Raw genomic sequence first — 27285 nt, forward strand, 5'->3', positions numbered from 1 at the left:
TATTGGAGTAGGCCCGAGGACGTCCGTACGTCTGTGAATGTTCAATGTTCAACGGTCATGTAGGGCCACGCCAGCATCCCGAGCCACTGAAGGAGACTGGTGACGTCTCGTACGGCATTCATCGATGCTCGACGGTAGACAATCTGTTCTCTTCTCGTCATTCGTGCAACGGGATCGTCGTCTAGACACCCTTGCCTACTCTCGAATGCCACCACACATTGAGTCCAGCACCCAATCATGCCGATGATGGAAGATGTCCTCGCAAGACTGCGTTCCAACGTCGAGAGCAAGCGTGGTTGGTAGTGAAAGAGCAGCAGTGCATACCAGAACCTGACTATCATAGTCGATCGTGAATTTCTGATTAAACGAAACGCTGTTGTGATGATACGAGGATGGTGGCACAGGGAGAGGGTATAAAGTTACATGGTCGCAGGCAAACCCAATGCTACAATCGCGATGAACAAGTGAATTCCATAAGACTATTCACAGCATCAACGACACCGTTCGGAAAATGATTTGAAAAGGAGAATGTGCGTACCGTTCATGTCGTCAACGCCTAAGTATCCGACTCATGTCGCGCCGCCTCCGGGTCGCCTCCTGCTTCACCATCGCCAGCCAGCAAAAAGGTGACAATTGCGTGCTTTCTGACACCCTCGGCGGCGCAGAGGCTCTATGGTTCATCCCGGGCGGCACCCCTTCCTTCTCGCCATGCGGCCGCTCCTCCGTCTCTGCAACGGGCACCGTCTTCGCATGCTTGAACAAAAAGTCCTTCCCCTTCTTCTTATGCTCCTTCTCGACAACGAACTTCTGCCCGGGGCGCGCCTGTCCCTGGAGCACAGCTGGGTCCGGAGGAATGATGAATGCGTCCTGCTTCTTGGGCGGGTCGAGGAACTCGCGGTAACTCCGGAAGCCGGCGGCTTTTGCGCGGCGGGCACGGCGGTGTCGCTTGTAGAGCCAGACGATGATGCCGATGATCCATGCAACGCCGACGATGCCTCCGGAGATAGCCCCGGAGAGGATGGGAGTAAGAGCGCGTTGACTGCAAAAATCGCGGTTGGAGTAGATTGGGCCATGACGGAGGTGGGATGACTTGGTTAGGGAAAGAGGTGTTGAAGACAACGGGAGTACGTACCCGTGTAATGCTGCCTCCCTGGACTCGGAGGGTGTCATTGCATCGACCGCGAGGGTTAACGTAGGTGCGATGGCCATGGTCCAAAACGTAGGCCGGTCAAAGCTTCAAAAGTTCAAGCTCGGATCGCAGCAGTAATACTAGAGGAGGAAGCAAATATAAGAGATGTCAACAAGGGTGTTGGGCACGTTGGGTCCGCGGCCGTCGTGGTTGTGCAGAGAGTTGTTCTGACCGACACAAGTAACAAGTTGAAAGACGACGATGTCATCGCTGGTATTATGAGTGGAGCGGGTCCGAGATAACACGAAGCGTCTATCTTATCTCTGCTCCCCATTCGTAAGCGCGTTGACAACTGCTACGCTTGATAGCGCTGCTTGACCAGCTCCCTCCAGCCACCAGCGGGAACAGACCTGAGACAGGTCACGGATGTCAACAATAATATCTACTGAGTCTCTTCCCTCACCTGATATTAACTTCGATTTCTTTTGCTGACAGCCTGCTCCCGGTTGGACATAGTGAGCGTCGTTTTCCAACGAGTATTACATCCGAGTCGGAAGGCGAGAGTCCCCGAGTTGCGATTCTAGCTTGGCCTCCCTGATCATGATGAGGCTGTACGCCGACAAAGGTACACATGCAGAGATACGCAGTCGTGTCGATTGCGTGGTACGTCAAAAGTGGCACCTAGAACATAGGCTGCACAGGCTGCTGCATCGTGATCTTGTATCCGAGCCCCTGTGACACCGACTTCGAAGCCGCGGTTCTCCGTCGACTGCTGCATTTTGGAGACATAGTTGCAGCACCGCCCTTTCAGAACATCGCTTTTCCGGTGCTGTCGGATTGATCAATCTCGTGTTTGTTGCTTCTTGGAGTAATCCTCGCTCGCTTCAGTCGCTTTCGGCCGTGAGTGGCATCGCCATAATGATGTTGGTGGACTGACAGCGATCGGGCGTTCGCCGTTGCTGGTGGCGCGCGGAAGTATATAACCACTGTACATCCCTCCATTGACCACATCGGATCCCCTCCATTGCATTCCACCCTCAAGTGAGCCTCCTCCAGCGCATCCTTGTCTCAATATCCAGGCTGACCCCGTGTATCTTCAGGATGTCTTACGCACCCGGCTACCCTCAACCTGGCTTCCCCGGCGCCGCCGCGCACCAGGCTCACCACCAACCATCCTACCCTCAGCCTCCTCATGGCTACCCCGCTGCGGCTCCTCAGCAGCCGCAAGGCGCGTCGAATGTCCCGACGACCGGGCAGGCCGAGGGCGCGCAGTTCCGCATTGACCACCGCGACAGCAACAGCATGCTTTACATCCGCCTCCAGCCTGGAGCCGAGATCAAGGCGAAGCCCGGCAGCATGGTCGCGATGGACGCCTCTGTCCGTATCAAGGGCAAGCTCAAGTTCAGCATGAAGAAGCTCCTGACTGGCGGCGAGGTGCGGGGAACCCCTGAACGTTCCGCGACCGGGTGGAGTCTGACTGATTGGCGTGCTACGTATTAGATGTCCGAATCGATCTTCACCGGTCCTGGCGAGGTCCTCCTCGCGCCCGAGACTTGGGGCGACATCGTCCCCATTCACCTGGATGGCCAGACGAACTGGTCCGTGGGCAAGGACGCGTTCCTTGCATGCACGATGGGAGTGACGCGCTCGACGAAGTCCCAGGGTCTTGGCAAGGCACTCTGTACGTCTCTTGAACAGTTGGCTGTTGTGTTGCTACACTGAGGATTGACGCTGACGCTGACAACGCACGTTCACAGTCTCCGGAGAGGGTCTCTTCGTTTATCACGTCAACGGTACCGGCGTGATGTGGGTACAGAGCTTGGGTGCGATCACCTCGAGGACACTCCAGCCCGGCGAACAGTGGATAGGTCCGTGCAATCGAGTTGTCCGAGCATGTAATCGTGCGTGATGCTGACCCTATCTTACTGCGCAGTTGACAACGGACACCTGGTGGCGTGGACGGCGCAGTACAAGGTCGAGCGCATTGACGCTGGTGGCCTCTTCTCTGCCTCACATACCGACGAGGGCCTTGTCTGCCGGTATGTGCCTCATCTTCTACTGGCAATAGTCCTTACTGAGCGCAATTCTGTCGCAGCTTCACTGGCCCGGGCATCGTCTACCTTCAGACTAGGAACCCCGAGACGTTGGGAGCCTGGATTGCGGAGCAGGTTCCCTCCACTAACAGTGCCTAACAAGTATCTATTCGCGTATGTTGTACGATATACTATAGGAAAGCACTGGTCGAGAAAAGACCGGACGCGTATGTCATATGACCTCACTGAACTGCTGTTGAGAGCTCTGACTTGGCGTCTTTGGAGGGATCAAAGAGAAACACCCCTGAGACCTCAGTGGGTAGCCCTGGATATCTGGGAATAGGAAGAATAGGTAAGGTGGTCATTCCGAGGGTCGATCCCGCCTAACGGCGGGCGGACCGGCGCTTCTAACATGCCCACGCGACTGAGAGGGGTTAGGGCTACTCCTTCCACCTGGCCAGCCCACAATTGAGTGAAACAAAGAGCGGGCTGCCGTCTACAATGACCGGCTTCTTCCCATTATCCGCAGACATCCCCGAAACAGAGACAGACAGACATAGGTCGAGACATCACACTTCTCACTGCTCTTTTGAAGAATGTACGCCACGGTGAATCTACGCTCTGACATTGAGGACAAATACGACGGTACATTCCTGCGCATTCCTCGTTGCACATAGATGGCCACGCTCACGTCCGCTATCAGCCGATGACCTCAAAGCTCAGGGCGAAAATGGTCCACCCCATATCATACGCTATCTCGGGTCTCTCATCACTCCCTTTCGCGCTGCTGCCCATATCGTCCATTCGTGCGCCACGACTCCGCCTGACATCGCGCTGAAGGCCTACACAGTGGTCGTCACGCCTGATACTGAGGATGCCGCGATCTCGACAGAGTACTTCGAGCGCTTCAAGGAAAAGTTCGTGGAACAATGCAGTAGTGATGAGACCTGTCGTGCGAAGTGCTCTGGACGGCCTCAAGGGCACAGTGGTCAAACTCAAGACAAGTATTCATGCAGAGGCGACATTGATAAGCCTCGCCTCAGGCGGTCTGCGCGGGTGCGATGTCGCTGTCGCAGGAACACCCACGCCCGCTTGCCACCCTACTACCCGTGAGTGGTTGTGCTTCCGACCTTCTCAATGCGCAAATACTCACCTGTACCGTATGTCGACCAGCAGTCTGATCGTATCCCGATTGGGGCTAGCACGCGATGCTGCTTCTGTTGTTGGCTCCTGGCTGGACTGCTTAAACCCGGGAGCGGTGTTGGGGCACAGACGGGGGTTGTGCTGCGCGGAACGCATGCCGCTATCTTTCCTTGGACGCCTCCGCACGGCTTGCCCCGGGAGGTCTTATGCGCAATACGGGAGCAATTACTGGCCATTCTGTATAATACCCTCAAATCCACCAAAGTAAAGCATGGGACTGTGGGAAGACCTGAGTATGTTGGTACTTTTTGGACCAAACCGGACACCCCAGATTCCTAAGGATGCTGATTGAGACACGAAGCCATATGTTCGAGGGAGGCTTGGCAGGGTAAGCGTACCCGTCTTGTGTGTCCCAGTATGACCATTCGCGGACTCCGAGCCTTCGTTGTCGTTTTCATCCGTATCGGCACGCGCGTCTCGTATCATGTATGTTATATGATACACGTAGCTTTTGCCCTCGAAGTCGTTGTTGTCCTACGGCTCCATACGCTCGACTCAGTCCCGCATATCCGTTCCTTGTCTGTCCTGATGTTGCACTAAATCGATGGTCAAGATGATCGTAATATCTGTGAAGTTCGTATGTTACTACTTATGTTCTGGCATAGATCTGTGCCCGATTGGCGCAAGATTGCTGGCGCTTAGAGAACGCTCTGGTACGGCAGCGAGCTCAGCCTGGACGGATCTCCATCCTCTTCCTCAACGGCGAGATGACTGCTCGACCACCTCCTGCTCGTCCTCACATAGGCCTAAATCCGCAGAGCAAGTTCTCATCGTACTCTGTCAACGATTGGGGCGAAGACGACGCATGGGACAGCGCTTCGGACTCGGAGTCGACGAGCAAGCAAGAGTGGAAACGTCCGTCCAACGCACACGCATCTTCGTCCACCACCGCGCCCAAACCGGTACCGAGGCCTACGCTCAACAACTCTTCGTCGACTCTCGCGTTCTCGTACACCCATGTAAACGCTCCGAGCTCGTACCCGCCTAAGGGCGAGCAGCACAGCAAGCACGGGCACGGGTGGACGTTCGTTCGCAAGTCGACCGACCGCGGCAGCATGGACAGTCGTGACTCCGTACCACACGGTCAAGTTTCGGGATACGATGAGTTGGACGGAGACATGGTCATCGGGGAGTTAGAGTCCGAGGTCGACGACCGGTCCGGCATGCACAGTGCGAAGCCGCGGTACGAGCAGGGCGTGCTGAGGGACGATGCGCAGGATATTGTCAATGGTGCGCCTACAAGGATCGCGTGTTCTCATTGACATCTCATCCAACGCTCAGATCCTCTACATCTCGTCGAACGCCATTCGGGGTCCTCCAGCACGTCCGGAGTCGAGTCGCCTCCAGGAAGTTCGGAGAAGCTTATGCGCGAACACTCCATACGCACGAACAGGCGGAGAAAGTTCGTCGAGTGCATCACCCGGGACGATGTGGACATCGGTACGTGGCCCAATCTGGTTGTCTATGCGCCTCGCGCCAACCGCCACCGCCTGCAGCCCAACTGCGCAAACTCGCTTGGAATGGCGTGCCGCATGAGCTGCGCCCCCTCGTTTGGCCCTTACTTCTCGGCTATCTTCCCTTACCCAAACCCACGCGGACGTCAACGCTTGCCAGGAAACGACGCGAATACGCCTCCCTCGTCGAGACAACTTTTGCGCGAGGTCGCGAAGGACTGGACCAGCAAATATGGCACCAGATCGAAATCGACGTTCCAAGGACAAGACCAGGCGTGCGACTGTGGATGCAGGGCTCTACGCAGAGGGTACATTCTGCTCCGAAATGCATCATCGTACCGCGCACTGACCGTATCTTAGAGTTTGGAACGCATACTCTACGTTTGGGCGATTCGCCACCCCGCAAGCGGTTACGTGCAGGGCATTAATGACCTCGCCACGCCCTTCTTCCAAGTCTTCCTGGGCGCATATATCGGTGAGTTCCCTTGTCTGTTGCCCATAGAAGAACGCCCCCCTCACATCGAGTACGCAGACTCCGACCCCGAAGAATTCGATACTGCGATCCTTCCGGACAGCGTGCGAATGGCTGTAGAAGCCGATACGTTCTGGTGTCTATCGAGACTACTCGACGGTATCCAGGACAATTACATCGCGGGCCAACCTGGCATCCACAGGAGTGTCAAGCGTATGGCAGAACTCGTCGCTCGAATAGATGGTATGTCCCACTTCTTGCAAGTCGCCTGTCGCCTGTTTGCTTGATAGCTCATTTGGTTGTATTTCCGCAGCACCGCTGGCAGCGCATCTGGATGCAGAGAACGTCGAGTTTATGCAATTCGCGTTCCGGTGGATGAACTGCCTCCTCATGCGCGAGATTAGCGTGCAAAATACCATCAGGATGTGGGATACCTACCTTGTACGTCTCTCCCGTCATTCTCGTGTGCGCCGCCGTCTCACTGAACACGCTGCAGGCGGAGGGCACAGATGCCTTCTCGCAATTTCACCTCTATGTATGCTCCGCCTTCCTCGTGCAGTGGAGCAAAAAGCTGCAGGATATGGACTTTCAGGTGATGCTTCCGACCTTCGCTGTCATCCTGTTCACTCTTACTGACATACAACTACCCTTGCAGGGCATCATCATGTTCCTGCAGTCACTGCCCACGCAAGGATGGGGTGACCACGAGATCGAGATGCTCCTGAGCGAAGCCTTCGTGCACTACTCGACATGGCACAACGCGCAGTCACACTTCGGAAAGTGATCCGCTCGGTCGGTCAGCTCGCTCTCGCTTTTCTTCGGGGTTTCTGGGGAACGGAATGGAGGGCGGACAGACGTATTTATGCATGTATAACAAACAACATATCGTCCGCTGTGCAGCTGCTGGATGCACATGGGGCATATATGCATACCGTCATGAGTAGTGTACCGTACACGTATTAGAGCATTGCACAAGCGACTTGATCTATGCAGGACATGAAAGACTCAAAAACAGTGTGAATGCTTACGATCGTAATAGTTCAGGCGCCGGGAGTCTTGCTCTTGACGAACTCGATCTCGCGGTCGAGGGCATCCTTGAGCTCCTTTGCCTGGGTGGGGGTCTTCGTGCGTATCCGGTAGGGCATCGAGACACCCTCCTCGTGGCCGATGAAGGCGACAACCTTATCCGTGATCGTAGCGTTCATGCCCGTATGAATCAAGAAATTCTGCGCAGATGGCCATGCCTCAGTCGCCCGAAACTCACAGAGCACAACCCGCAAGACTTACGATCGTAATCTTGCCCGTACTGCTGTTCCTCAGCAGCATGCGCCTCGCGCCGGTCTCCTTGTGCTTCTTCAGCCGGAGCATGCCGACGCCGACGTCGCCCCACTGCGTCTTCCCCTCCTTGTCCTTCGTCATCTTGAACACCTTGGTCTTGATCTCGTGCACCGTCACCTCGTCCTCCTCGCCCTCGCCCTCCTTGTCGTGTTCCGACACCGCAGAGAGCAACGGCGCCGTGGGCGCATTCGTGTTTGTATCTGCGCCTGGGGCCGGGGTGCCCTCCGCCGAGGTGCCCGTCTCGCCCTCGGTCGTGTCCGCCTTCTCCGACCCAAACACAGATCCAGACGTCGAACCGAACGCAGAGGTAGAACCAAACGCGGACCCGGTAGATTTAGCCCCAAAGGAGAACGGCAGCGACTTGACCGGTGCGTCCTTGCTGTCGGGCTCGTCGGGCGTTCTGGGAGGGCTCCCGAATCCGAACCCGACCGGGTTCCCGATGCTGCCCGCCTTCGCGGTGGTGAAGCTTCCTCCGCTGCCGAAGAACGAGGGCTTGCCAGGGGAGGCGGAGCCAAAGGAGAACGGCGAGGCCGACTTGTCTTTCTCGGGCGTCGTGGCTCCTGTGCTCGAGCCGGTGCCGAAGGGTGTCGAACCGCCGCTGCCGAAGAGCGAGACGGGGGGCTTGTCCTTGTCGGCTTCCTTGTCTTTCTCTTTGTCTGCGTCTTTGGCGCCGAATGCCGAGCCGCTAAACAGGGACATGGGTGTGGAGGATGAACCGAAGGGGGAAGATGCAGGAGCGGAAGAACCAAATAGAGAGGGCATCGATGTCGAACCTGCGGGTTTTGAGAATAGTGAGCTGCCCGAGGACGAGGAGGGAGCACCGAACGAGAAGGAGGATGTTGGCGCGGTCGTGCTGGAAGATGAGGACCCAAAGGAAAACGCAGACTTTGGTGCGTCAGACGTAGTCGATTCGGACGCAGTAGGTTTGGAGGGTGCAAAACTGAACGGGCTCCCTAGTGAAGACGCTCCAGAGTCCACCTTGGGAACAAAACCACCCGATGCGGGTGTCGAGATGCTCGACGAGGAAGGCGTGGAAGGCTTGAATCCAGCGAAGCTAGTGGGCGCGGTAGGCATCGTGAACGACGGAGCAGCCGCTGGCTTGGGAGCCTCTGGCGTCTGCGATGAGGCCGTGCTTGGCTTCGACTTTGATTTGTCTTCGAAGTCAGATGCAACAGAGACTCGAAGGGCCTTATACCGCTCGAGCAAGTCTGCGACGTCAACGAACGGGTCTGACTCAATCGCCTTCGACACAGCGCTGAGGAAGGAGACGTTCAGGCCTCGGAGTGCTTTGTAGTAGTCGACTTCGCCCTTTTCTTCCTCCGCGTCGACCGTCGGGGTAGCCTCGAGCCCCGAGGGTGTGGATGAGGAGGATGACACTATGGACGCAAACGCTTTTGTTGCGGCGGACGCGTTTGATGCGACGGAAGGCGCGAATGCGGATGATGGTTGGGACGCAGATGCGCTAGTAAAGGAGTAGGGTGAAGCAGCGGGCACAGCAGGAGTGAGTTTCGGTGCAGCGGGTGGCTGAGAGGGCGCGGCGAAGGAGAACGCCGAGGTTCCTCCAGAAGAACCGAAACCGGAAAAGCCAGCGAATTTGCTAGGTGGTGCCGTCTATCATGGCGCGTGAGACGGGCTTTGGGAAAGTGATCACTGGACTACTCACTTCAGGAGCGGCTGTACTGGAAGGGGATGGCGTACTGGATGCTGCTTGTTGAGCCAACGTGGAACGTCGAGGCAGAGCACGCATTCTGTTCGAGTCCAAGTCAATGTCGATTGCACGTTAGCATCGTGGTTCAAAGCGGAAAGGCACGTCCCACGGCTTAGAGCCATGACAGTAGTGATAGAGACGCAAACCAGCACAGGAGGATAACAGGTGCGCCTACAACATGCTGGCGTGGCTCACAATTCTTTGTCGGGCGGACTGTAACCAGACAACCCTCCCAGTATGCCCGAATGCTCTCCCCAGTGGAAAGTAGAGAGCAGGTCACACGTGCGCCACCAGTCATGATGGCGCTGTGTACAAATCGCGGTCTCTAAGTCCATGGAACATTGAGAGCAAACCAACCACGTCGAGCAGGGGCTTCAAGCGGGGCATCACAACATCACTCGGAGAGGCTGGCATCCGGTATTGTTGTAACCCTGCTCGTCCGTTTGTGGGTGGACAGAGAAAGCCTCGGATCGAGCGCGACTTGCGGGGAGAGCTGTGGGTGGTGTGTAGGTTGGTTGTATGGTTGTATGGGGACTCCGCACAAGCTCTCTCCATGGAGGTTTTCCCAGGTTCCCAAGTAAGATCGCTCGAAAGAATGGTACGTACGGTCTGCTAGCAAGTGTGGAATCATCCGCCTTCTTGAAGCCTGACGAAACTTCCTGGCACGTCCTGTTCATACGGTTGACACTTCATTCGAAGAAATAATGACACGTACCTGGGGTTCATCGTTACCCTCGTCCTCCTGGTCCTTGACCAACTGCTTTTCGGCAGCTCTCTTCATGATGTGGGTGTGGATACGGTTAGAGAGAGAGTGGCCAATTTCAAGTTGCTGCACGCGTCTCCGCCGCGCATGTCTGGAAAGAGCACGTGCCCATGTTCCAAAGGGCGCTTGTCGGACTTTGAACTACAACGCGGAGCTCTTGCGAGGCCGGAATTGGCCGCTATCGTCGGGGTGCTGCCGCGAATTACATAGACTTGGACAGAGTGTTCATATGGGCCGGAAGACGTGTCATCTGGAGGACGAAGCCCGCGGGCTGCGCAATACAGATGACAGTAGTATGTACATACGTGGATAGCGCTGCGTTGGGGAATGATGAGCTTTTCGGGCAAGACTCTCATTACGTAAGACGCCTGCCCATAGGGGCCGTCACCGCACCAACACCCACTTGCCGTTCTCGCCGACACCCTCCTCCCTCCCCTCCTCACCTTGCTCGACTGCCCCGATGTCGTCCTCGTCGACGACCGCGTGCTCGAGGTCTCCCTCGCCGTCGCCAACTACTCCAGAAGCGATTGACGTCGTGGAGCCCATGATGAGCCAGGAAGAGCTCTCCGCTTGGTGCAAATCACTTCCGAACGCAGAATTCCTCATCAACGGCGACATTCAGTTTCCGGACCACTCAAGGAAGCTTGAGGAGAGGCCGACATTGAATTTGGAGGATTTGCTTCAGGAGCATGTATACGAAGAGTGAGTCGTCGCGCGTATTTCTCATTTCTCAGGCTGGAACGCGCAAGGTGGCCGCGATAACCTTCGGCGCTGTACGAGACTTTCCTCGCGCAGCGCGCAATGAGGCGATTGAGTAGTTGAGGTCAGCGTGCGAAGCGGCTATATAGGAGGGAGGCTTGTTCAGGTCTTCCCGGTGCACCTCGGGCTCGGCGACCAGTGCTGCCCTACACAACTGTCCTGGACCGAAGCTGACCTTCAACAGTGCTACGCCTGCTACCCACGGCATCCCCTCTCAGTCGATGTTCTGTCCTGTCACCAGTCCATCGTCGCCTATTGTCTCTACCGTTGTTGGGGTTGCCGGTACACGACCATCTATTGCAAGCACGAAGCCAGTACCACCCCCAGCGCAAGTACGAAAGGATCCACCTGCACTACAACGCGTCGTATTCCCTGACAAGGAGGCGTGTTCGAAGTACGTCTCGTTTTCTTGGCTGTGTGCCCTTCACTCAACTGCGCCCAGCCTTCCCATCATGTTCCCAAGCCTGCCAGAAGGCGGCACGAAGTCTAGGGTCGAGACCCAGATTCGTCTCACCGTCGATTTGGCTCACGCGAGCTCCTCTTCCGGAGAACCCCACAAGTACGATAAGGTCGGCAGTTGGAAGTGGCTCAGGCTGCCGAAAGGGACTACCACGAAGAAGAGGACTAGGAAGGAAGGGAAAGTCGGTGAGTGATGGTATCTCGGCACTCATTCTATGCGTCTTACAAAAGAACAATGCAGATGCGCCTGCCGAGGAGTCATTGTACCTCACAGCGGAGATTACGTGCGCGACACCTCCTCATACCCGCGTCACTGTGTGCTCTAGCTGCCAGACGCGCGAGGTAAGTTGCTATCAATACACGGATATCTTGACGCCGCTTCTAACGTTGTGCTCCCACTCATATCTAGGCGAAGAGAGTCGCGCGCAAGATAGCTGCCCGTGTGCGTCCCGCACGCTCAGATTCTGAATCACAGGAAGAACCTCGCGTCATTCCTGGCAAGGGCAAGCACGAAGACACGTCGAATATCCTCCAGTTCAACTGCCCAGAGGTACTCGACTTCTCATCAGGATCTGTCATTCTTCCTTTGCGCATTACATGTTACTGCCGACATCATCGCGAGAAGACAGGCTTCAACCTTCACTTCACGATGCTCGACCACACCGGTCGAGTAGTCGGGACTGGGTCGACGAGGCCTATCATGATCACGGATGACCACAAGAGCACTGGAGTTAGCGCACAGAAGGGTAACCCAGAATTTGGAGCGAAGCTGGATTGGACTGTCGCTGGTACAGATTCCCAGGAGACCGCGCCAAAGAGAAAGAAGACCTCGAATGGGACAGAACGGTCGAAGAAGCGCGCGAAGCCCTATGACTCTGGCACCCGAACCTCGCGCCTGCACCGTCAGAGCAGCAGTGGCAGTCTACACTCACCCTCCGAAATGACGTCGGCTTTTGTGACTCGCGCTTCGTCTCCGCTGCAGCAGAATGCTCTTCCTCAGCCACCGCTGCAGATTGTGACGGCTGTCCCGTCACCAACTCCGTCGTCTTACAGCTATACCGATCAGCCTCCTTCCTCTGTGTCTGCACCTTCGAACGATGTCCTGGACAGTGGAGCTTCAACGGCGGTTGCGAGCCCCTCTCTCTCTACCTTTGACTCGAATGTCTCTATTGCTGACTTCATCAACTCCAACTTCAACGTTGATGTTGCTATGCCCGACTGCTCTGACATGGAGTCTCCTGCCGTGTCCTTCCAAGACCCTTCACACTCACCCTTTGTCGCTCCACATCAACCTTCGATTCCCGTTCCGCCCCCAATGGTCGAGCCAATGAACATGGCCATTCCGGTGCCAGCACCGCCTGTGCCCGTACCATATATGCTGTTCAAGCACGACCCTCCGCCTCCTATCTCCCGTCCCCCTCCTCGCATTCACCGCCTTATCCCCGCCTGTGGCCCCACGTTTGGCGGCATCGAGGTCACCGTGCTCGGTGCCAACTTCCACCCCTCTATGCAGTTGAACTGCATGTTCGGCGGCATTGCGTCTACGTCTACACAACGTTGGAGTGACAACACACTCGTGTGCATTCTGCCGCCCAGTGTGGCTCCCGGACAGGTACACGTGTGGTTTGAGGGCATGCCGAAGGAAGAGGACGGCTCTCCGCCGTGCCTATTCACATATACCGACGAGACGGACCGAGCCTTGTGAGTCTGATTCTTCTCACGTTTACGTCGCTGTGATTGAACTCTTTCTCCAGGATGGAGCTGGCTTTGCAGGTTGTCGGCCTGAAGATGACCGGCAAGATTGAGGACGCGCGGAACATCGCTATGCGCATCGTGGGTAACACCGGTGGCCCCGAGCCCGACGGTAATATGCACGCTGGCGGCGCGATGCAGTTGTCTTCACACCTGCTACTTGGTCGCGCGGGTGACAGCAGGGAGTTCGAGAAGACACTCATCGACTTCCTCACCGTGCTCGACATGCCCGAGGACACTTCCTGCGCTCCCTCCGAGTCCGACTTCTCCTTCATCTCAAAGCCAACTGCTAGCGGCCAGACCCTCCTCCACCTCGCGACCCTTGCTAGGTTCCCATTGCTCGTCAAGTTCCTCATTGCTCACGACATCGACGTCGATGCCCGCGACCAGAACGGCTGCACGGCGTTGTCCTTGGCTGCGCTGACGAGTTCGACCGAGTGTGCCCGGACCCTTATTGATGCCGGCGCTGCGTTGGACGTCGTCAACGCTGCCGGTAGGACGCCTGCGGAGATCGGCCCGACTGGCTTCTTTGACTTCATGGGCTCGGACAGCGAACGTTCATCCGAGAGCGGAGACCGCGATGAGGACGAGGCTGCTTGGGGCTGGGGCGACTGCGAGGAGGATTCCGATTCCGAGCTTGAACCGCGTCCCGTTAGGCGGAGGGGAGGCCGTAAGGGTGCTTCTCACCGAACACCGAAGCCGCGCTCTACGCCCGCCCTAACGTCCGTTACACCCACACCCCAGGTGCCCGGGGGGACTGACGTGGACCACAAGCCCAGTCCGTTGTCGGCAGAGAAGAAGGCTGTTGAGGCTGGACTCGCTGCTGCGGACGAGAAGCAGGCCGCTACGTTCACTGAAACGCTGTACCGCACTCTCGCCCAGCTCCAGCACCCTCAAGGCATGATTGCGAATATCCCGAACCTCCCACTGCTGCAAATGCCCAACCTCCCTGGCCTCCCTGGTCTTCCCGGAATTCCAGCCTGGGGCACGATCGCGCAGATCCCTGTCTTCCCCGTCCTAGTGCCGATCCAACAATTGTGGGGTGATCGTCGCGGGCGTGGTGCGGACGAGAAGCCCGAAGGCGCGGGTGCGGGCCCGGAGCAGAACGGTCAGCAGGCGGCCAGGATGAGCGTCTTGTCCCCGCAGGACTGGAAGGCGTTCTGGGAGAAGTGGATGCAGCAGGCGACGGCGACGGCCACTGCGACGAGGGATTCGGACGTGCACGACAGCCCGCCCCCAGCATATACGCCTAGAGGCGCGGACGGCTGTGCGCCCTTCCACCCGGATGCGAAGGAGCCTGTTACGGTTCCGGCTGCAGAAGTCGCTAGCGTGACGGCGACGGCGACTGAGTCCACTGCACCCGAAGTTGAACCTGGACCTGAGCGACCCGGAGCCGAGAGGACGGCCACGCGTCAGGTGGGATACGGCGATGCAGCGGTTCCGGAAGAAGAGGTGCACCTGTATGGCTATAGGCCTACGCGCAAGCCCGCACGGCGGGCGCAGAAGAAACGTGCGTGCACGTCGCTCCATCTTTTTATCGTACCTGCATGTGTATGCTGACAAGTAGTTCTTCTAGATGACCGAATGCTGGTCTTGTTCTGGATTCCCATTCTCATCAGTAAGTTTGTGTTTGCTTCATTCGCTTGGTTCGTGAGCTAACGCAATCTGTCGTAGTTGGTTTCGCTTGGGCGTTCCTGCACGCCCTCCGCATCGCGCTGCACGCGACGAAGGCCGTGGTCACCCTCAAGGTCGGCCTGAACGCGTGAACGCGATTGTTTCTGAAAGAAGCTCGCAAATCGATCGGTGTATGATATGTTTGTTTAATCGGAACCCTCCCGTAGCCAGCGCGCGTATCTACTTCCCTTAGGATCGTCTAACCACAAAGTTTCCATTCCTTCCTCTGCTCCTTTTTTCCCCCGGACCTACAGCTTTCGCACTCACAGATTCGTCGTACTTCAATAATTTGCTCAGAGCTGTCGCCGGCGTCTACTCTCCCTATCCCTCCTTGCCTTGCTCGTTTGCTCCGTATCTTATGCCCTCCCTTTTCAAATGTTTCCATAGAACTCTGTGTAGTAGAGACTCATGTCTGTCTATAGTCAATTATGCGGATACATGCATGTGCACCATATCCTCCAGCACGACCTCAAGCTCAAGAGCGGCATGCAAGAGCTGGACTGTACTGGCTTCAGTCTAAAGTGAGGTTCTCATACTCGTCCTACGCTGTCGTGGCGCTAACTGGACCCTTTCAGCTTCCGGACACGATGCTTACGTCTTCGTCTTCGATTTCTTGGCTTCGAGGCATCCAGACCCAGCGTCCGGATATCAGTTACTCGCAGATCATATGTGACTCGTGGTTCGGGAATGTTGAACTTCGAATCCCACAAAGCTCAGAAACGTCTCTCAGGAAAGGGTAAGTACGCGGCGCGAAATTGTGATGAGTCTTCGGTAAGTAAGAAGTTCTTCAGCATAGTGTCTACGCCTAGGCCCTTTATTGATGGAGGTGGACAGGCCAAGGTCAGTCATCACCAGTCCGGTCATCGTTGTCCCGAAGACTTAGCGACGGCGAACACTCCAGGTCGCCTTACGACGATCTTCTCGGCAGCTTCACGCGTGGTCCGTTGCACGAGTATAAGTTTGAGATCATGGTGAGGAGAGGGCGAATGGCCTGGGTGCTCTCTCTCTCTCTCGCGCGCACACCACACCTCAGACCTGTTTCTCTGGTATTGGGACCGAATCGTCTGATTCTTTTGCTTCAGAAGCCTGCTCAGCACCTTCTGCTCTGCCATGTTCACCAGTAATACCACACCGCGTCTTGCGGCACTCGTCACTCTTTTCGCGGCACAGTTGCCCTGTCTTCTCGCGGCCTCGTCCACTTCGGTTACCCTTACCAGCACTAGCTCGAACAGTGCTCCAACCGTGATACTTGGAAACTCGTCACTCGTTGGTACTTCTTTCAACTTCGGCGGGCTGCTCGAGGAAGAGTTCTTCGGAGGTGGGTAGATTCGAGTCTCCGAGTCAAGTGTTCATGTCGCTGACTTTGCTTCTTCCTCCGAATATCAGGTATCCCATACGCCGAGTCGCCTGTGGGCGAGCTCCGGTTTGCGGCGCCAGTTCCGAAGGACAATGTCGGCTGTGACGTGTTCGACGCCAGCAGCTTCGGTTTCCCATGCCCTCAGCTTGGCGTAAGTCTGTATCCATGCAATGGGCATGTGTGGCATGTAGTCTGACTTGGGAGCCTTCCAGATCGACAACAGCACTGAGGACTGTCTGAAGCTGAATATCTTCCGTCATGCAATGGCTAGGACTGCCTTAGAGCCTCTTCCCGTCGTAGTCTGGGTCTTTGGTGGGGGCTTCCGCACCGGCGCCGCCTCCAAGTTTAACGCGAGCATGCTTGTCGCTCAGAGCGTTTCTCGGGTATGTTGGCGTTCCCTTGCGTATTCACAGTGGCGGTCGTGCCGATGACATCGCAGGGTACTCCCATGATTTATGTCAACTTCGACTACCGCGTCGGTCCATTCGGCTTCCCCCAAGGAACTGAGGCGATCGAACGTGGGGCGCTGAATCTAGGTCTCAAGGATCAGTTGGCGGCAGTGAATTGGGTGAAGAACCACATCAACATCTTCAATGGTGATCCCAGCAAAATTACTCTCTTCGGCTCCAGCGCTGGTGCGATATCCATCGCGGACCTCTACCTGAACTCGGGTATGGAGAACCTCGTTCGCGCAACGGTACGTACTAAGAGATCGTCTCATCTCGTACGGACGGCATGACTGAAAATGACGTCCCAGATCTCTGGCTCTGGCTTTACTGGCACCATTCCCATGTATAATGCGACCCGCCGAGAGACGGAGTGGACCAACTTCGTCGCGGCCACCCCTGAGTGTGCAGGTGCGACTGCAGGGAACACCTTCGACTGTATGCGCTCCACGTCCCTCGATACCCTCCTCAACGCATACAGGACCTCTGCTTCCGAGTCTCCCGAGACATTCCAGTTCGTGCCCGTCATCGATGGCGCCGACGGGCTAATCCCTGACCTCCCGTCAACACTTGTGGCACAGGGCAAGTTCTCCAGGATCCCCCTCATGACCGGGACGAACCTTGACGACGGCACGACGTTCACGCCCCAGGCTGTCACCACCGACGACCAGATCAAGATATTCCTCACCCGTGCGGCTCTGCCGTTCCAGGGGGGTGACCCGTCTCCCGAGTTCGAGGCTGCGCTCGACGAGCTCCTCGAGATCTACCCCGAGGACCCCACCGTCGGCAGCCCGTACGGTACTGGATCGCAGACCTTTGGCCTCAGTCCCGAGTACAAGCGGCTCGCATCGATCGTGGGGGATACTCAGTTCCAAGCTCCTCGTCGAGCCTGGGTACAGGCTGCCGCTGCGAACGGCGTGCCTGCTTATGCGTTCCTGTTCGCGGACCCGGCTGCAGTCGCGGACGAGAAGCTCGGCGTTACGCACGGTACCGACGTGCCCTACATGTACGGTAGCCCGTATGTCAGCGGTCCCATGACCAAGGCCGGCCAGGTCAGCCTGAACATGATGGACTACATCATCTCGTTCGTCACGAGCGTCAACCCCAACGACGGCAAGGGCTCTTCTCGTGAGTTTTCTTCTATTGGGAGCTTGGCAAGTGCCTTATGGCTGATGTATGTCAATGATAGGTCCGAACTGGCCCCAGTACACCGCATCCGAGAAGACCCTCATGCAATTCGCGAGCGCCAACATGACCGCCATTCCCGACGACTACCGCGCGGACGAGATTGCATACATCAACTCCGTCAGCTCTCTCTTCGCTCAATAGTTCCCTCCCCATGTCTTCATTGGGGGGGGGGGTGCAACGTCTTGCCTTAAGAAGTCGGGTACTGTAGCTGTGCGTAGTGGTTTGTTTGTTGCATCATATCCCCTTTGTTGATACCTTCATCAGTACGATACTATTTCCTTCTGTTGTTGCTTCCTGCAATGGTACACATCCCCAGCCTTGACGTTAATACTACCACAACAATGATACCAGCCAGGCCTTTGATCTTCCACATGCCATCCAAAGAGCACATCTGTCGTACATCGGTCAGTGTACTCGTAGTTTGTATTGTCACGTTGGCCAGCATATGTCTTTTGTTCCCTAGATGGCATTCCACACGTGTTTCACAGCCTCTACGTTTCAGACTCCGCTGAAACAAAACCGAGCTCGTGCAGCAACCCCGTAACTCAACTCAACTTAGAACACCAGAATGTCTACCTCCTTCCACGCTGCGGATGAGCCCCGCCTTGAAGTGGGCGCGATCTACCTCCTCTTGTTCATTCGAGACCGCGACATCTCCAACGGTTTCCATTGGGCCCTTTATCACCACCGCAGCGCCCACGGCGGATACAAGTTCAACGTGAAGCAGATGGGCTCAGGTTGGATCTGTGACAGTGCGCCGAACAACGGAATTATGAAGTCCTTCCTCCTGGATGGCGCGCTGCGCATCGGGTTTTGCGACCCAGCGCGAGCTGACGAGCTGAGCTGGATCGACAAAGTCGACCTCACCGTGCCTCCAGCGCCATTCGACATCTTCACTTGCCTGACGTGGACACTGCATTGTATCCGTGGTCTCATCGATCAGGGCTACGTCAAGTGCAGCGACCTCAGCGCACTGGAACAAGAAGCCAAGGATTGGGGCACTTTCCATCACCAGAGCGCCCATGATGGGAAAATGCCCCGCCCGGTGGAAGACTCTCATGTCTGCGTATTCTGAAGTAAGTGGGGTCTCCCAATCTATCTATCCGTTCGCGAACTGATATCCTTTAGAGCCTATCGCCTTCGTCCATGTACGACGATCGGCTGGATGCGCAGGTGTTGCATAAGTTCATGCGACAGATGAGGGAATACATTGAAGGACATACCCTTCTTCGCTCAATCTATGCGTCGACCATGTCCAATTTCTTGACCGGACACGCCTACACTGTGGAGAGCTCTGCCAAAATTCCGCCATACGCGATTTTCCCGATTCCATTCACAACATCTTGCCTCAAGAAGTAGGCTACCTCTTCGTAGTCGTTCGTTTGTTACACCATCCCCCCATCCCCCCTTTACTCGATAATACTGTCATCAGTACGATACTATTCCTTCTGCTGTTACTCCTGCAAGTGTATACATCCCAATCCTTGATTACGATGCAGCGATACCAGCCAGGCCCTTGATCTTCCACATGTTGTCCAAGGAACCCATCTGTCGTAGATTGGTCAGTGTACGCGGACGACGAGACGTGATAAGCACAGGGTGGAACTCACAAGTTCAGCGAATCCTTCTTCGCGAACCACCTCTGCGACCAGCCTCTCCAATTGGTCCTTAGGCAGTTTGTACAGGCCGCCGTCATCTTTGAGAATCCCTTCGATGTCTGACTTGAGAGTCGAGGTTGGTGAAGTCGCTGGGTTCACTGCGTCGACCTCAGGTACGGTGCTCTCCACGTTTCGAGGTGGAGCGGAGGAGGCAGGTGTCTCTGTCAGCTGTGAAGCGCGAGGAGTGCTGGCTTGGGGAGGCAGTGGAGGCGGTGGCATCAAGACGGGAGAGCTTCGTAGCAGGGGACGAGATGCCGGCGGTGGAGAGGAAGAAGGAAACGACGAACTTGACAGCGAGGGCTCGACATCGCTGGAACTGCCCTGCTTCGAAACTGTCTTGCACGGTGGGACGAGAGACGAAGGGAAGGCGCCAGAACTCTGGGGAAAGGCACTTTGGGTGTTCTCGTACGTTGCAGGCTCGGTAACAGCAGGAGCGGGCGCGGGCGCGGGCGCGGGCGCTGGGGCTGGCTCAGAAGCGGAATGTTGGGCCACAGCAGAAGAATGTGTCGTGGCAGAAGACGGACGAGATGAGTCGTGTTCTGCTCGAGCCAGAGCTGTCGTAGTCTTGCCAGAGGGGTGCAGCACTACCCCGCTATCGTAACCTTGCCCAGAACCCTGACTCCCGCAGACAGTATCAAACCAGTTCCGTGATGCCGACGAAGAAGGAGTGAGACATGTATTCGTTCGTCGAACAGGCGCAGGAGGTGTTGACTCTTCTGTAGTGATAGTAGACGCCGCGTATCGCAGCGTAGAGACAGGCGCACGAGTTTCTGAGGTGGCTATATGCGTCGGAGTCTGAGGGGTAGGTTGCGGCTGCGGCCGTCCCTGTGCCTGGACAGGACGCGCGGTACGCGCCGCAGGAGGACCAGCATTCGCTTTGCACGGGCACACGAAGCGGATCCGGTCGATGAATGCGGACGCAGCGGCTTCGTCTTGTAACGCGACCTGGAACCGTCTGTATTGCTAGTGTGCTTATCTCAGCGCATACACCTGATACAGGAATTAATCATGCCTTACCGGAGGTTGTCCAGGAGGAGCAACTCGAGGATGCTGGTATCGTAGACCGACTACCGCGCCTTGATAGACCGCCTTGAGTGGCATCCCCTGCGGCGCCTGGAAGGACGGCATGACAGAGTACGTCACCAGATCCAAGTCTTCCTACACCTCAGAATCAGTGCTATATCATTATATGCGCTACGCTGCGATGGGGACATACAAAGACCACTTCGTTCTGATCGACATCCATCGAGTTCGCTCCCGCGCTGAACTTCCAGACGATCCTCAGTCGCAGCGACTCCAGACGTCCCTCCGGGGACTTCTTCGTGTCGAGCATTAGGCGAATGACAGGGTTGGCAAAGTGCTGCCATTCTAGTTCGGACTGCGCCGAGCCTGAGTTCGTTGAGTGAGTATATGCTCTTGAATATTTCGTTAATTCATAAGTTGCAGTTGTAATCGTCGAGAGAGACATAGTTCTGAGCAGAGAAAAAGGTAGATAAAGCAGGTTTTGAGGGATAGGATCGCTGCAGTGGAGAGGGTGATAGTAGGAGGCAAGTCAAGCACGCGTTCTACAGTGAGCTCGTCGTCACGTGACCGCGGTCTAACTCACCCTGAAGTTGCGATTATGGCCACGCTTCAGAACCTTGATCTGGCACGAACGACGATCATTTCTTCTTCATGAACAATTCTGAGACAACATACAACTAGCGAGAAACACTGAGACACGCACAATTCTCAACCCCTCTGCACGATCTCGAATCCATGATACGTCCTCCAGAGGACATCTGCCACAAACGCGCTGAACGTGCTCTGCTCCGTCCCGACCACCTGCCACGCCTGCCCGACGACCATCGCGTCCAGGAACGGCATCAGGAAGCGCTTTAGGGGCACTCCGTCTGTCTCGCTGCGCAGTTGGCCTAGAGCGCGCGTGTGCTCCTTAAAGTCCTCCAGGAAGAACGAGCACGGGAAAGTCCGGATGAACCGCCAGAGCACAGGATTGGCCGACGGGTTGTGCGCATCTGTCGCTATGAAGAGCGGGATGTTGAGCTGCTGCAGATGTGAGGCGCGGTGTAGAGGGCCTCGACAAGACAGTCCAGATGCAGGAGATGCGTCCACCGGTAACGGAGGCAAAGGAGGGTGTGGGGACCGCATAGCGGGGATGTCGACAGGGATGACAGGGGGTTCCAACGCGTCCTCTTCTGGGAAAAAGGTTTCCTCCAATTCGAGTATTTCTTCGTCGGTGAATCCAAGCGCTCCGTGTAGCAACGTCCACCACGCAAGACGCGTGTTCTCCGGCGCACTCCATTCGAAGATATTGCCTGAAACGCGCAGATGTGCGCCTAGGTATGTCCCGCCGAGTGCGACACGAATGGCCGAAGCAGCGCGTATGAGGTGATCGTTCGTGAACACCATGCGCTCCCGGATGTGCTTGCGCAGGAGGAAGTTCGCCTTGAGGAGGAGGTACAGGCGGGCAGAACCGAACAAAGTTCCGAGTTGGATGAGCCGCTCCGGGCGACGAGCTAGCATGTCGATGTGGATGTATTCGGAAAACTTGCGCGCGGGGGGATCCAGCGTAAATACGTCCTGGAAGGAGTACTGCTTCCGGGTGGCGTCCTTTAGGTAGAAGATGTCGCCGGCTGCCGATGATATGTTGAGGACGTCGTGGAGCCAAGCGTCAGTGAAATTCCATCCGTCCAGGATAGGCTGCTCCGAACGGATAGACGGCATGTCGACGAGTGTATCCCAGGAAACATAAGTGTAGTCCATGTAATCGTCGCACTCCGGAGGCGGGTCCTGATCATGCGAGACTTCCCGGGAGCAGTACTCTAGTCCGACCTTAGTGATCGCTGATGCCTCGTAAAGTACGTCGAAGGGTTTATATGTGAGTGGCCTTCCGAGACGAACTGGGGGGAGGAGGAGAGTGCGATTCAGGACACGAGCGAGGACGAGAGCGTTCTCGAGAGCGATGCGTTGATTATGGTAGCCGCTATGAGGCAGATAGGCAAGGTATCGCTGATTCGACTCTGCCAACTCCGGCATTGAGTGTCGTGTGACGGTGGTTGGAGCGACAGAGGCCGTAGGAGTCGCCACGATGCTGATTGCGACTTGCGCATGGAGACGATGTTGATCGACGTCATGTGGCCGAGCATGTTGACGACGTGCCGCGGCGTGGAAGATAAAATAAGCTGAGTAGAGTGTCGCCCCGGCGGCCACAAGGAGGATCATAACCAGGGCGGTGAGCTGCTTGTCGTAGAGCTTCTGAGACGGAGTCTTCGTACGAGATCTCGAGCGCCGCCTGCGTTTAGGGTGGGTGTACCTGGCCAATCGAGCATCGTCGCGCCCGTCTTCCACATTGGCAGATGTAGTGAGCAGACGCTTCCCAACAGTGGACTGCATGCTGATGGACGGGGGGCAAGGATAGGGACAGGAGGTGAGTTCGACACAACACGCTCGGCTTTACCCGAGCCACGCGAGCTGCCTGATTTGGGACAACAAAGACAGCGAACCAACCATTGCCCAACCACCAACTGCCTCCCGGACAGAGATGCCTTATTATTGTCTGTGGTGTCTCTAAAGGAGCCAGCAAAGCGATATTGTTCTCGCCATTGTGTATCAAGGTCCAACAACTCTTACTAGTACTGACAACAAGGCGCTTTGTCGTGCTAGGACAAAGCACAATGGGATCGTCGCTCCTCATAATGGGCCCACCGTGCTTCCTCGCGCACGCACCAGTGGTTCACCTGAGATGAAGTGGGCCCAAGCGGTAACGTGTATAAAGCTAGCACTGACAAAGAGGTGAGTTCTCTCGTACTTCACCAGCTTCTCACCCTCAGATTCACCGACCACTACCATGGCTTCAAGTTCCTCCTTTCGAACCGTCCCCAGCATGCGTCTTGCACCACCAGTCTCCGGCTTCCGGCATTGTTTCGTTCCACAAACATTGTGTCCGGTGCGGTCTGTTCTTCCGATTCTTCCGAAGATATACTACACGTCTGGGGGCCCCGGGCTACCCATGGACCAGCTTCTCAATGCGGACAGAGCTGCTCTGCTGCGTATAATACCGCTCTATGATGACCAGAAGATTCTATTACTTGGTTTAGGATCTATACGCTTTCGTATATTGGTGAATAGCGCCTGCCATTACTCTGAGACGACGCTCTGACCTTTAATATCCCTCGCAGTGGCCCGGCTACGAGCACATGAACTTCTATCGCGAGATATATCTGTCCATGCGAGGCGGAGGAGGGGTGAGCTGCGCCGGAGAGCTCGCTGTGGCTGTGGCTGACACGTATTCAGGGTTCCTGCAGGTAAGACGATCTCAGTATCCGAAGTGTTTCTCCAGCGCTGAATATGTTCATACATATAGCAAGCGGTCTCGTGGACACCACAAGGCACTAGCAACCGGGATTGGTTCTTGACCAAAGGGTCGGGCTTTACACTGAGGGATTTTGGCCTGGTCTCAGTGAATCACATGGGCGACGACATCTTCCAGGCAGAAGTCGAGCTCAGGACCTGGCGCGCCGGTATTTCCTATGCGTCGCCCGCTGCTTTGACTGCTGTCAGACATCCTCCGCCAATTTTTGCGAGTAAAGGTCACAGTACACTTGCGCTTCCAACGCCAGCGCTGCCGGTGACAATTGCGAAACAGCGGAAAGAGCTGCCAGAGCCCGCGCCCGAACCCGACCCCCAGACCCGAGCCCGTTTCCGCCAGCTATACGCTCTTAACCCGCAGAAGTATAGGGGGGAGGTGAAGAAAACTGTGGCGCAGGTCGATGGGCTTACTGCTGAAACCATGATGGACTGGTATGTTAATGATTCCCCTTATGCAGCCGCACCGTTGTCCGGACTGAGCTCCACTGTGTAGGTCTATGGGCCCTGTGACGGCCGAAGACGAGCTTCCGGGCCCGACCGGTGGTTTGATGTATCCTGACTCGGATAAGTGAAGTCATGTGTATGCTGTATGTTCATTCATGCCCTGTACGTCTGGTACGTCGATGCTTTATGGATATGTGATTGATTCTCGCACGTCCTTCCGCAGTTCCTCAGAGGGTCTGTAGTTTCAAGAAAGACCGACGGCTGTTGTTTCCGAACCAGGATTGAACCGAAGGCAACGGTATATCGCATACCGACCATGATGTGGTTGCGTTACCCCGACGGCGTCAGTACGGCAGTCGCAGTAGCGATGAGCATGAACCAATGGGAAATCCAGCGCTATAGACAGGAGACAATGGGTTCCGGCACTCCCGATGACACCGAGGCTGTCGCACGTCGACAACAAGGAGGAAACGGGGCCTACGCGTCGCGAGTCTTAAGCCCGGTCGCTCGGGATATGCTTGGTCAGGAGAAGCCACATCTCCTGGACACACGTCGAGGCAAGACGTGGTAATCCCGGTCAATACGCTGCATGTGCTTCGGAACGATGGAGTCCCGGAAGTGGAGTCCTGCTGGGTGGTCAGTTTAACCACAGTCGAACTTAAGATGAGTATACCGACGTGTCGGGGCCGAGAAACACGGAGCAGTCCGGATGTACGGAGATAGCTGGTCTTTATGTTGTCTGTGCTATCTTTCCAATAGTACTCTGCAGTGTTGTGATCCACTGAGACGTGGTCACAGACGTATCCCGTTTGTTTTTTGAAGAAAACCTTGGCCGGGGTACCAAGTCGAACTCCGAGCGCTTTTCTGAAGCGAGGTGCCGACAAACTTGACCAAATATGGAAGGCAACGTCAACAGCTGGCTGCCTCCAGGCTCCGTGTCCAGGCTTACACAGAACATGACAAACTCGGACAAATCATTGTTCGCAGCGAACATGAAAACCCCCACCGCCGGCTTATCTGCTCTGTCATTGTCAACCCCCACCGCGTTGACACTGCCTCAGCCCCATACGGTAGCCTGTGGTTCGACAACTCCGCAGATCCCATGCCCATTCTTCTGCGTACATCCGCTCTCTTGCGCGGCCCTTCCGCGCGTGCGTTGACTGCGGGGTCAGTCAGCCAGCGTGCATATAAGAGCACCGTTGCTCTTCGCGGCACCTCAATCACGCACCAGCTTTCGAACACACGTCTCGGATACAGAACGATGGCCACGTCTCCCACGCCCGCCCTCTTTCAGCCAATCCAGGTTGGCGAGATGACACTCAATCATCGCATCGTCCTCGGGCCCCAGACGCGTCTCCGCAACACCGCGGAGCACGTTCCGACGGACCTCGTCACCGAGTTCTATGCTCAGCGTGCGAGCGTTGCCGGCACCCTCCTCATCACCGAGGCCACGTATATCTCTCCCCAGGCCAGTGGTCAGCCTCATGCTCCCGGTATCTGGAACGACGAGCAGGTGGCCGCGTGGAAGAAGGTAGCATGGATCTCTCCTCCATTGACCGTCTTTATTCGGCTGCTGACGTCGTTGCTTTCCAGGTCACCGACGCTGTCCACGCAAAGGACTCGTTCATCTACTCCCAGCTGTGGGCTCTTGGGCGCGCAGCCCGCCCTGAGTTGCTGCAGAAGGAGTATCCGGATGCACCCTACGTTTCCGCTTCTCCCATCCCGCTCAGCGAGCGCCCCAACGATATCCCGCGGGAACTCACCAAGGACGGTAAGTCGCTCATTTTCTTACATGGGCACGACGCCGAAGGATGCTAATCCCGGATCCGACCTTGCAGAGATCAAGGAGTACGTCGGGTGGTACGCTGATGCTGCCAAGAACGCTATCAAGGCTGGCTTCGACGGCGTCGAGATCCACGGCGCGAACGGCTACCTCGTCGACCAGTTCCTCCAGAACGTCTCGAACAAGCGCACAGACGAGTACGGCGGCCCGATCGAGAACCGCGCCCGCTTCGCACTCGAGGTCGTCGACGGGATCGTTGCGGCTATCGGCGCGGACAAGACTGCTATCCGTCTCAGCCCTTGGAGCAGGTTCCAAGGTCGGTATTTCTTCCCTTTCTCATGCTACTACAGTACAGGCTCATATTGATGTGGCGATCTGCCAGACATGCGTGAGGAGGACCCCGTCCCGACCTTCACTTATCTCGTGAACAAGTTCAAGGAGAGGCACCCCGACCTCGCGTACATCCACGTCGTTGCGCCCGGTGCGCCCGGCGGCGAGGGTCCCAAGGATCCCTCGGTACGTCTATGCCATGTTGACATCTACACTTGCCTTTTGACCAGTCTTTTGATCATGTCTATAGCAAAGCGACTTCATCAAGAAGCTCTGGGGTTCCCGCCCGGTGATAACTTGCGGTGGGTACGACCGCGAGTCCGGCCTCAAGGTTGCGGAGGAGACAGGCCAGATCATCGGTTACGCGCGTGCCTTCACTGCGAACGTATGTGTATACTTCCCGTGGTACTGTGAGAGAAGATGCTGATGCTGAGATCCACATAGCCTGATCTGCCGTATCGCCTTCGCCATAACATCCCGCTGAACGAGGTCGAGTACGACACGCTCTACTTGCCGCTGAGTGAGAGGGGATACACTACCTATCCGTTCTCGGAGGAGTTCCTCAAGTCTCAGAAGAAGTAGGTCGTGGCGCTTTTGACGTCCATGTACGAGTAGTTGTACCCTTTTCCAGTGCAGACAATCGCGTGCAATGATTCAGAGGCAGGATATCTATGCGCCGACGGCTGTCACTAAGCCTGAGAGGCTGCTTCTGACCTGGACCGCAAATCCTGTCGGATCGTCCACTATTTAGTCGATTGATTTGAATGGTGCTACAACCAAGTCGGAGTCGGATTGACCAAGTTTATCTGAACGATCGCGGTTCAACAACTCTTAGACCAGTCTCTCGCACTGAACATCGTAACATTTCCTGCTTGTTACGATCGCTCGGAGTCCATACTGATCACTGTACATTATAATCGGAGTTCAATGTGGCACAGTAAATTACGATCGGAGTCCATACTAAGCT

The 27285-nt window shown here is 56.2% G+C and overlaps 13 protein-coding genes across 13 annotated transcripts; 9 read left to right on the plus strand and 4 right to left on the minus strand.

The window, feature by feature from the left end:
* Positions 1-294: 294 nt before the first annotated feature.
* On the minus strand, positions 295-1362 carry L226DRAFT_515572 (uncharacterized protein). The gene is made up of 3 exons (XM_067678449.1): positions 1133-1362; positions 539-1039; positions 295-479 (listed from the first exon to the last, which is right to left on the minus strand). The coding sequence occupies exons 1-2, from the start codon at positions 1207-1209 to the stop codon at positions 550-552; spliced, it is 567 nt and encodes a 188-aa protein (XP_067530238.1). The 5' UTR covers positions 1210-1362; the 3' UTR covers positions 295-479; positions 539-549.
* A 1069-nt stretch (positions 1363-2431) lies between these two features.
* Positions 2432-3321, plus strand: L226DRAFT_471494 (DUF124-domain-containing protein; the record flags this gene model as incomplete). The annotated part of the gene is made up of 5 exons (XM_067676390.1): positions 2432-2563; positions 2630-2810; positions 2887-2997; positions 3063-3168; positions 3225-3321. 5 exons carry the CDS (start codon positions 2432-2434, stop codon positions 3319-3321), a joined length of 627 nt encoding a protein of 208 aa, XP_067530239.1.
* Positions 3322-3521: 200 nt separating this feature from the next.
* On the plus strand, positions 3522-4667 carry L226DRAFT_270164 (uncharacterized protein). The gene is made up of 3 exons (XM_067673466.1): positions 3522-3807; positions 3866-4271; positions 4336-4667. Exons 1-3 carry the CDS (start codon positions 3759-3761, stop codon positions 4571-4573), a joined length of 693 nt encoding a protein of 230 aa, XP_067530240.1. The 5' UTR covers positions 3522-3758; the 3' UTR covers positions 4574-4667.
* Positions 4668-5483: 816 nt separating this feature from the next.
* L226DRAFT_471423 (RabGAP/TBC) lies at positions 5484-7075 on the plus strand (the record flags this gene model as incomplete). The annotated part of the gene is made up of 8 exons (XM_067676383.1): positions 5484-5595; positions 5647-5805; positions 5862-6127; positions 6180-6294; positions 6352-6534; positions 6605-6732; positions 6788-6883; positions 6947-7075. The coding sequence occupies 8 exons, from the start codon at positions 5484-5486 to the stop codon at positions 7073-7075; spliced, it is 1188 nt and encodes a 395-aa protein (XP_067530241.1).
* Positions 7076-7118: 43 nt separating this feature from the next.
* Positions 7119-10124, minus strand: L226DRAFT_539659 (uncharacterized protein). Its single transcript, XM_067681713.1, has 5 exons — positions 10053-10124; positions 9944-9996; positions 9293-9377; positions 7579-9240; positions 7119-7517 (listed from the first exon to the last, which is right to left on the minus strand). Exons 1-5 carry the CDS (start codon positions 10116-10118, stop codon positions 7332-7334), a joined length of 2052 nt encoding a protein of 683 aa, XP_067530242.1. The 5' UTR covers positions 10119-10124; the 3' UTR covers positions 7119-7331.
* Positions 10125-10514: 390 nt separating this feature from the next.
* Positions 10515-10971, plus strand: L226DRAFT_270231 (uncharacterized protein). Its single transcript, XM_067673468.1, has 2 exons — positions 10515-10802; positions 10850-10971. The coding sequence occupies exons 1-2, from the start codon at positions 10561-10563 to the stop codon at positions 10860-10862; spliced, it is 255 nt and encodes an 84-aa protein (XP_067530243.1). The 5' UTR covers positions 10515-10560; the 3' UTR covers positions 10863-10971.
* L226DRAFT_270228 (uncharacterized protein) lies at positions 10944-14890 on the plus strand. The gene is made up of 7 exons (XM_067673467.1): positions 10944-11253; positions 11302-11504; positions 11560-11660; positions 11728-13019; positions 13073-14580; positions 14647-14688; positions 14745-14890. The coding sequence occupies exons 1-7, from the start codon at positions 11081-11083 to the stop codon at positions 14834-14836; spliced, it is 3411 nt and encodes a 1136-aa protein (XP_067530244.1). The 5' UTR covers positions 10944-11080; the 3' UTR covers positions 14837-14890.
* A 964-nt stretch (positions 14891-15854) lies between these two features.
* On the plus strand, positions 15855-17876 carry L226DRAFT_575491 (esterase 1; the record flags this gene model as incomplete). The annotated part of the gene is made up of 6 exons (XM_067685204.1): positions 15855-16062; positions 16131-16252; positions 16314-16484; positions 16541-16798; positions 16859-17675; positions 17737-17876. The coding sequence occupies 6 exons, from the start codon at positions 15855-15857 to the stop codon at positions 17874-17876; spliced, it is 1716 nt and encodes a 571-aa protein (XP_067530245.1).
* Positions 17877-18290: 414 nt separating this feature from the next.
* Positions 18291-19258, plus strand: L226DRAFT_515582 (uncharacterized protein). Its single transcript, XM_067678450.1, has 2 exons — positions 18291-18811; positions 18864-19258. Exon 1 carries the CDS (start codon positions 18304-18306, stop codon positions 18808-18810), a length of 507 nt encoding a protein of 168 aa, XP_067530246.1. The 5' UTR covers positions 18291-18303; the 3' UTR covers position 18811; positions 18864-19258.
* Positions 19224-20866, minus strand: L226DRAFT_555117 (uncharacterized protein; the record flags this gene model as incomplete). Its single annotated transcript, XM_067683041.1, has 6 exons — positions 20610-20866; positions 20411-20551; positions 20106-20356; positions 19886-19985; positions 19346-19861; positions 19224-19283 (listed from the first exon to the last, which is right to left on the minus strand). Exons 1-6 carry the CDS (start codon positions 20859-20861, stop codon positions 19224-19226), a joined length of 1320 nt encoding a protein of 439 aa, XP_067530247.1. The 5' UTR covers positions 20862-20866.
* A 23-nt stretch (positions 20867-20889) lies between these two features.
* Positions 20890-22788, minus strand: L226DRAFT_270286 (uncharacterized protein; the record flags this gene model as incomplete). Its single annotated transcript, XM_067673469.1, has 3 exons — positions 20890-20913; positions 21000-21063; positions 21120-22788. A coding segment is annotated over one exon (1664 nt), but the record flags the coding sequence as incomplete, so codon positions are not given.
* Positions 22789-23029: 241 nt separating this feature from the next.
* On the plus strand, positions 23030-24673 carry L226DRAFT_563287 (uncharacterized protein). Its single transcript, XM_067683553.1, has 6 exons — positions 23030-23185; positions 23252-23513; positions 23572-23697; positions 23757-24193; positions 24255-24367; positions 24429-24673. Exons 1-5 carry the CDS (start codon positions 23136-23138, stop codon positions 24331-24333), a joined length of 954 nt encoding a protein of 317 aa, XP_067530249.1. The 5' UTR covers positions 23030-23135; the 3' UTR covers positions 24334-24367; positions 24429-24673.
* A 793-nt stretch (positions 24674-25466) lies between these two features.
* L226DRAFT_471409 (NADH:flavin oxidoreductase/NADH oxidase) lies at positions 25467-26900 on the plus strand (the record flags this gene model as incomplete). The annotated part of the gene is made up of 6 exons (XM_067676381.1): positions 25467-25736; positions 25799-25976; positions 26044-26304; positions 26371-26504; positions 26569-26703; positions 26763-26900. The coding sequence occupies 6 exons, from the start codon at positions 25467-25469 to the stop codon at positions 26898-26900; spliced, it is 1116 nt and encodes a 371-aa protein (XP_067530250.1).
* Positions 26901-27285: the final 385 nt, after the last annotated feature.

Source organism: Lentinus tigrinus, assembly GCF_003813185.1.
Source record: "Lentinus tigrinus ALCF2SS1-7 unplaced genomic scaffold L226scaffold_45, whole genome shotgun sequence".
Taxonomy (NCBI): Eukaryota; Fungi; Basidiomycota; class Agaricomycetes; order Polyporales; family Polyporaceae; genus Lentinus; species Lentinus tigrinus.